The sequence below is a fragment of the Vigna umbellata genome, chromosome 1, assembly GCF_029865625.1.
Source record: "Vigna umbellata cultivar VRB3 chromosome 1, Vumbellata_1.0, whole genome shotgun sequence".
NCBI classification, from domain to species: domain Eukaryota; kingdom Viridiplantae; phylum Streptophyta; class Magnoliopsida; order Fabales; family Fabaceae; genus Vigna; species Vigna umbellata.
Window position 1 is genome coordinate 43,055,785 of NC_142165.1, and position 8,201 is coordinate 43,063,985.

An 8,201-nucleotide genomic window follows, 5' to 3' on the forward strand; every position below is an offset into this window, starting at 1 on the left:
TGTTAGTACATTCAAATTGATATAAAATTCGTTGTTATATTTTATTTGAATTTAGTTGTTACATTTTTAGTTAAATAATTAAGATGTTTTTAAGATTAAACTATTATTTTGGAGAGAGAGTAGTTATATTTATTAACTACTAACATTTTGTTTCAATCTCAGAAGGCTTTTCAATATTTTTCGGTATTATTTTTCTTTATTCTTTGATTATTTTTGCTTTACAAATTCTATTTTATTTTATCATGACAAGATGACAGTCAATATAAATTAAATTTTGTATTAATTTTTAATACAATAACTAATTGTTTTTCCAAATGCTCTTATCTCCTAAAATCAGTTTTTAGAAAATAAAAAGCAATTTATGTAATAAACAACACCCAGTAAAGTATTGTTTATAAATATATCTATAAAACATTACACATAATTTCAAGGCAGACCGGACTTTAAAATATATATATATATATATATATAATAAATAGGTGAAACTAATAATATCGATCTTCGTCAACCCCTAAAGCCTTTTTCTGCTTGATCCCAAAAATAAAAGTTATTTTTACAAATTTAATCTCAAATTGTATTTTAATATTACTCAATTAAATTTCCTTTTAAAAATTAAATTTACTTACACTAATATTTAATATACAACTATATTTACAGTGTACTTTAAAATTAATTTTTATTTAAATATACTTTTAAATAGTTTTATTTAAAGTTAAATAAAATATAAAAAACATTTACAGACATTTAAGTACCTACAGCTATAAAAAAAATCACATGTTTTTATACTGATATCCACTAGTCATACCCGATTGGTGTCATCATCCCTAACAATGTATGCTGCTAAAATAGCCCAGTTTCCATCACACATTTAATCACGAGTTGTTTTCTAAACATATTTGGAAAAGTGCATATTATACCGGTATATTGCACATAACAAGTGAAAGTTAACTATTTATGAACACCAACGAGAACAATATACAAAATAGAAGTACGACAGGAATTATAATGTGTGAAGTCACAAAAAAACTTGTAATGGGAAATGCAGAATAATTAACAGATGAGATGGAACTATTGCATTTCACCAGAAACATGTTCGATTGTTTTATGAACCAATCAATTAGCGGTGTAGAGAATACAATGGCAGGTAAAGTAATCACTTAGGGTAGCCAGATGGGGGGTACCCTGGTGGAGGATAGGCAGCTGGGGGATAACCAGTCGGGGGGTATCCAGGAGCTGGGTATCCTTGAGAAGGTGGTGGGGCAGGTGGATAACCATAGGGCTGTCCATAAGCTGGTTGTGGTGCATACCCAACAGAAGGAGGAACTTGCTGATCAATGCGTGACATCTGCTGAACAGGGGGCACTGACATTACTGGTTGGGGTCCAAATTTCCCATCACGCTTGTCCATTTCAATCTTGTGCTGAGTCTGCAAACAAAATTTCCTCAAGTGACAATTTTCATGCGTACCACATCGTGATTAACCACGTCAGATATAATTAACAAACTTACCTGCATGCATGCACAGACCCTACAAATAAACAGAAGAATAAATTTAGTACAAACTCCTTCCAATATAATGTGCACAATTAATTGAAACTTTAGAGAGAAGAGGAAGCCTTACGTGCAGTACACAAAGTCAGCCAAACAAGATAGCAACTGAGAAGCCTCTTGAATTTCCTCGCTTCCAACAATCATCGCAACAATAGAGAATATACATGCAATTTGTTGAAGGCAAAACATGAAACCCTAAAAAGAAGAGTTACATGTAATTAACTGAATATCATTGAAAAAAAAAATTGCAAGTATTTGGCCGTGAATGCAGAGAAAAACAGAGAGAGAGAGAGAGAGAGAGAGAGAGAGAGAGAGAGAGAGAGAGAGTACAATAATGCAATTATCACATTGCGTTGTTTGAATGTTAAATTCATCTTGCAAAAGAAAGCGAGTTGAGGCAACTGAGTTTCCAAAGCAGAGGAAAACCTGAAACAACGATACACACATCAATAAATATAGCTTGCTATATGTAACAATCACACAATTCAACACCCAAAATTCAAGCTCCAAATTAATCCTGCGTGACATTTATTTAATTGCAAATAACAATTTATAATTGTTCAAAACGCCATTTTCAAACACCCAATGTTTAAATAAAGCAGTTAGTTTTTGCTCTAAATCTAGTTTCGGTACATTTTCAATCTCTTCAACTATACAATAACTCAACAACTTACAATGAAAAAAACAGTAACGAATACATGAATTGTCGTTTAACTTAAAAATTGGAATCAAGAGCTTACTTAGTACTCCCACCCCTTCCTAAGTCCTTCTCGACGATAACAAAGGCTTCAGTTCATCATTAACAATGACACACCACTGGGTCCACATTTTCCTTTCTGAAGGACATTGCTACTAAAACCGTGTAAGACATTGATCATAAACGTTTTCAAAACCAGCTTTAAAACCTCGAGCGTCCTTATTTTAAAATCTTGGTTAAATTTTCGCAATGTTATAAGTCTGGAACTGTTTCCCCAGAGTTTCAAAATTTTCTAACTGGATAATGACCAATAGACAGTAAGGTCCAATTAAATTTTTTTTTCAATGGATCTTCAAATTTATAAAGTTTAAATTAAAAATCCTGAACAGTAAATAGATCAATTCAACCTCAATATTTAACTACCCTTACTGCTAGTAAAGCTGCATCTAAAATCTGCATAGTGCCTAGCTTCACTACATAACTAGGAGAGATCAACAGATTTTCATTTGATGGTTAAACAGTTTAACCCACCCTTTTTACCCTTCATCATGAAGAGTTAATCATTTTTATCAAACCTCGCATTCATGATTTCAAACTCAACAAGATAACAGTAGTAACGAAGCTACTCTCAAAAGTTGGAAACAATTTATTAGCCTAACCAAAAAAATCCTGCTATGCGTTTTATTTTTCCACTAATCCATACCTAAATCATATTTCAAGTCTTCGACAATTACTACATGTGATATACCATTATGTGTTATAAACTTGGACTAATTCCATGCAATGGTTAAGGCATCACAGCCAAACAGACTGATAGGGAGAGATGAAATGCCGACACAATACCAGGTACAAATAAAAGTAAGGAAAAATAGGTTCACATTTTTATACCTCAGTGCAAAGGCAAAATTCAGGACATTTACTTTCTCCACACCTACCACTGCAGGGCATGTAACCAGCACAACATGTGTATCTGGAAAAAAATAATTCGACAGATATATCACAAAAACAGACTCTATAAAAAAATTATTTTGGAATGTTGGAAAAAACAGAAATAGTATCAATCAATTACCTTGACATGTCATCATAAAGAGCTCGTTTGCGAAGAAGATAAGACACACACGGTGCGCTATGATGGGACAAAAGAAAATTAGATTAATTACTGCAGAATATAAATTCACTTCATGCCTAAAATGTAGACCAGCTAAAATTGTGATCCAACTAAGAGTGGATTGTTGTGGATATAAAACAGATTCATGAAGTTTATAGGCTCAAAAAATCTGCAGAAACTAGTGTGCAATAATACACAATATTTATCAACCGACGCAGTATGAAACATTTGTTTCCCTGGGGATACAAAACTAGTGTGCAATAATACACAGCCAAAATAAAGATCTCAGAATTTATCAATCGACGCAGTATGAAATATTTCCCGTAATACTTTATTCAATACCATCACTCTGTATAACCTGTTAGATTCATTGAATTCTCATACAACCCTTCCTCTGTTGTGGAGGTTTAGCAAATAAGAACCCCTCCACCCAGTATAAGATACTGAAAGAGGTCAGATTCCTACAACCATCAAGATACTATTTTACCCAAAGATAGAACATGAGAACACGCTTCCCTACAGTCATTTTTTGTGCACCAACTCTTTTGTCACTTCAGGAAAATCTTACACCACTCGGAATACGCATAGTATGTCCATGCCCTTCAACAAGAATACGAGTGCATTTCATGTTTTCTTTATCAGATCCACATAACTTTAAAAGTACACAGTTAAACAAATAATAACACCGATCAATTAGAACAGAGCGTGGAAACTATTTTAAGCAGAATCTAAAATACTTCGTCGGTCAATGCAAGTCAACGTCAATCCTGGATCTACAAGTCGAATACAATAAACAGCGAAATTGAAAATGAAAGATTTGTTTCCGAGTCCAATCGAGGAAAAAATAAAGCAAAAAGAACACTCAATAGATCCAGAGAACCAGATTTGACAAAAAAACATCGATTAGGTAGAAGAAAGTTCCAGATCACATACCACCACAGCGCGAAGCAACAATCTGCGCAAAATCAAGAGTTGAGACGACATGAGTATAAAGACTAAAAGCGAAATTGGAAAAGTGAAAGAGAAAGAGAGAGTGAGGAATTCCTTACAAGGAGTATCGGCCTGAATGGTACGCATGAGATCGGTGTGCCATAGATTCCGGAAATTCTGGCGTGCCTGCATCTTCTCGATGTGCTCCTGCGACGCCATGACGATTGTTTTCTTCTTCTCGAGCACAGTGTGAAAAACCCTAGATCAGATACTTGGGGAAATGCGTCACGAGATATAACAGGGATGACGAAATCTCGTAGCGTTTGAGAAGGAAATGAAAGAGATAAAAAGTAAGAGGGATAAGAAAAGATGATCGGCGTAGTTCTGGGGCGTTGAAGCTTGAAACAGCTCACTAAACTTCTATTGGTCTATGGACTCTTTGCTTCATTCCTCCATCATAGCTGTAGTGACCCCGCGTAAGCCAACTAAGACTGTAACTACAAATGCCCCAAACGACACTAATTAATACTATTTTAAAACCTTTACTTATACCCTACTTCTCTACTTTTACTTTCTAACTTATTCTATACATTTATATCATTCTTATTATGATTTTTAGAATTATTCTGATATAGTAAAATGGTTCTATATTATTAATAAATAAATAAATAATTATAAAAATATACTTTATGTAACAGTATAAAAAAAGAACACACACACATATATATAATTATACATCACTTCAACAATTAAATAATAATTTGGAAATAATATACTTTAAAAGTGTTAGTTATTTAATATTATTATCTTATTACAAATAGTAGGAGTTTTACCAATTGTTTTTTATTGTATATTTATTAAAGTGTTGTATAAATGAAAAGATGATATGAGAGAACATCGTGCAATCATCTAATTCAATTAAATACGCTTTTCGTTTATTCCATCCTTTTTTATTCTGCGATTAAAAACCTTTTTTTTATTAAATACAATAATAGAATTGTATGGTTAGATCTTTTTACTGGTGCATTGCTATGTAATATAATTTAGAAAAATACAATGCCAAAAATCATTGAAAAATTATATAACTATATTAGACTCATACGAAAACTATATTACACAAATTAAAGGTAACTTTCAACTTTTATAATGTGTATGCTTTCTTCGAAGAAATAATGGAAATTTTGATGTTGATAATATCGATTTTAAAATACGTACTATTAAAAATACTTGTATATAATTTTATTATTACATTTATATTCCTTCATTTTAGTAATTAAAAAGTACCTTTAGTTAAGTGAGGTTATAAATAAGAATAAGTTATGTGTAAAATCTGATTCTTTATTACATATAGATTTTTAAGTAATAACGAATATAAAATATATAAATTGAGGATAAATGTTTGTCTTTTTATTTTTTTTTATTTTTTTATAACTCGTATTCTCTTCTTCTTTTTTAAGTTTCGAGACAAATTTAACTATTTTTATTTCTTCTACTGCAACACAGTAACTCATTTTTCTTCCTCTAGTTCAACTTCACCCTACAATTGTACCACCCAATCTTCCCACCTAAATTTACGTAACCTCTGCGTAGGAGAAAGGAAACCCATTTTTCTTTCTATATTCTCTAACCCGAGACCCTCCCTACTCTCTCTTTCTTAATCCATTTTCACAAAACTTCCTACTCTCTACTGCATCTCCTTATCCACATAAAACACTAACCACTTCTATCATAAAATACATTTTCTCCCTTTTCCCCCTCAGGTTAATACTTCCACTAAACACAACCCAAGTATATATTTTCTCACTAAAATTTCCTCTAACAGTCTCCACACGTGTAACTACTTCAAAGAGTGAATTAATTCAGTCAATCAATACACCCAACAAAACATACAACACATCACATTATAGTTCATCCAACTCAGTATCCAAACACATTCAATTTAAGTTACAGGAATCCAACTCAAGCATAAGGACATACTTACTTCAAAAATTTATCCATCATACACGTCATACCAATAATATACAGAAACATAGTTAGCTCCCCTTACCTGGAAGTCAAACAGTATATTAAACTAGAGTGTCCTAACCGTGCCCCTCACAGTGAGAATCCAACAGTGCCCTACAACCACCTAAATGGTGATGAAAACAGCTCTTAGAGCTAGAATAGACAGAAAATCGAAATGGGGCACCACCAGTTGCATACAACCAGTAGAGTTGCATGCCTTAGGTTCAAGAAAAGTGGAGGAATTGACTTACCTGTCCAAATCAGAATTTCAATCGGATGAAAGGGAAACTCTCAACTCCGTGAACGAGAGCACACCACATATTTGAAATTTCAACGGTGGAAAGTGGTGGAAAAGTAAAGAGAAGTCAGAGCAAGAACTGAGTTTAGAGAGAGAAAGAGTAACTGGAAAATGAGTTCAGAATTGGAGAATGAAGGAACCCCTTCTAAGTTCATGGTGCCTTTGGCCCTTTGGGCCTGGCTGCCTCAGAAAATAAGGCCCAATAGCCCATACAGTTTTCCAGGACCTTACACACTGTACATCTAAAATATGCTAATGTTTATGTATATTCAACGGAATAATTTTTTAGTTGCGTAGTTAGTTTAATGTTATATATATTTATATAGTTTATGTTCTATGTATATTTTTTAGTATGTTTTAGAATAGTTTAAATTAGACTTGTAAAATTGATTAAGTTAGAGGTTGATAACAATTTGAATAAGATAATTGATAACATAGAATATAGGTTTGTTGAGGTTTATGTTGTTTTTTTTTATTTGTTATTAGAAAAAGTGTTTTTTTTATTTGTAATTAAATAATTATTTATGCTAAAAATATAACATGTAGTAAAACATGTCTGTAACGAGTACGTTATAAGAAAATTGTACCAAGACACAATAGGTCAGGTATAGCAAACATTTATTGATAATCCAAGTTTATTGAAAAATCACGAAAAACTAAATATCAATCAATAACAAATTGCAAAACTCGTTTGTAATTAATCACGACCTGAAATGCACAAATAAAATTTCATAATTAAATATTAGTTAGTAATTACCAACAAATTTTGAATGTTGATAATTTTAAAATTTAGTTTTCTTCCTCTTCTTCCTTTTTTTTTTCTTTTTTATCTCATTCTTTGTCTTCTTCCTCTTAGTATAATGAAAAGATGAAATGAAATCAGATTAACTAATATAAGAGCTAAAGCAATGTTATTAAAAACGCATAAATAAATAAATAATATTATTACAAATAATATAAGAGGATGAGGTAGATCTCCATGCACTTGGACGTTTCTTCCCGTGTGCCTATCTCCTACAAACCATTGGAATAATATTAACATTTCAAGTCAAAATCAAGCCACACAAAGTTTAAATCCAACCAAGAGCAATCATGATCAAATTTGACTATAAATAAGTGCATAGCATTTTCAATTCTTAAAAGATGATAAAAAAATTGAATTTAAGGTTCTACTTTTTATTGATTCCATTTTTTTTAATATATTTTCCTTTTCTATTAGATTTAATCGGTTTCCAAATACACTTACAAATTTTAATTAAGTTATATAATAAAATAAGAATAGATTTATCGAAAGTATAAAGTTTTTTACAATATATTATTGATATATATGTGTGTGATAAATTTATTAATATGATAATTATTAGTGAAAAACATAGGCTACACGCATTTTTAGACAATTGTTATTATCATAATTATAAAAGTAAATTTGAATTTTGTTGACAATTTTATTGTAGGGTAATGTTTATTTTTTGTAGACAATTTTTTTATATTATAGATATTTAAAACATTCAAATCAAAAAAGGGTTAAATTAAAAAAAAAAACTATCATTTAAAATATAAATTTTGTAAAATAACTATTTTAATTTTAAAAAAATTTAAAGGATAAAATTGAA

General features: G+C 31.1%; 1 protein-coding gene across 1 annotated transcript; it reads right to left on the bottom strand.

The window, feature by feature from the left end:
* Positions 1-924: 924 nt before the first annotated feature.
* LOC124839910 (uncharacterized) lies at positions 925-4,793 on the bottom strand. The gene is made up of 8 exons (XM_047315844.2): positions 4,406-4,793; positions 4,290-4,311; positions 3,318-3,374; positions 3,137-3,218; positions 1,882-1,977; positions 1,622-1,746; positions 1,510-1,528; positions 925-1,426 (listed from the first exon to the last, which is right to left on the bottom strand). The coding sequence occupies exons 1-8, from the start codon at positions 4,503-4,505 to the stop codon at positions 1,154-1,156; spliced, it is 774 nt and encodes a 257-aa protein (XP_047171800.1). The 5' UTR covers positions 4,506-4,793; the 3' UTR covers positions 925-1,153.
* Between the last annotated feature and the right edge of the window lie 3,408 nt (positions 4,794-8,201).

What these genes read in the sequence shown, in the direction of transcription:
- LOC124839910 (XM_047315844.2), bottom strand. Translation starts at nt 4,505, where the DNA reads ATGGCGTCGCAGGAGCACATCGAGAAGATGCAGGCACGCCAGAATTTC. An exon ending in CATTCAGGCCGATACTCCTT is followed by an intron (nt 4,312 to 4,405) that starts GTAAGGAATTCC and finishes GATTTTGCGCAG; the next exon opens with ATTGTTGCTTCGCGCTGTGG. An exon ending in TGTTGCTTCGCGCTGTGGTG is followed by an intron (nt 3,375 to 4,289) that starts GTATGTGATCTG and finishes GTCCCATCATAG; the next exon opens with CGCACCGTGTGTGTCTTATC.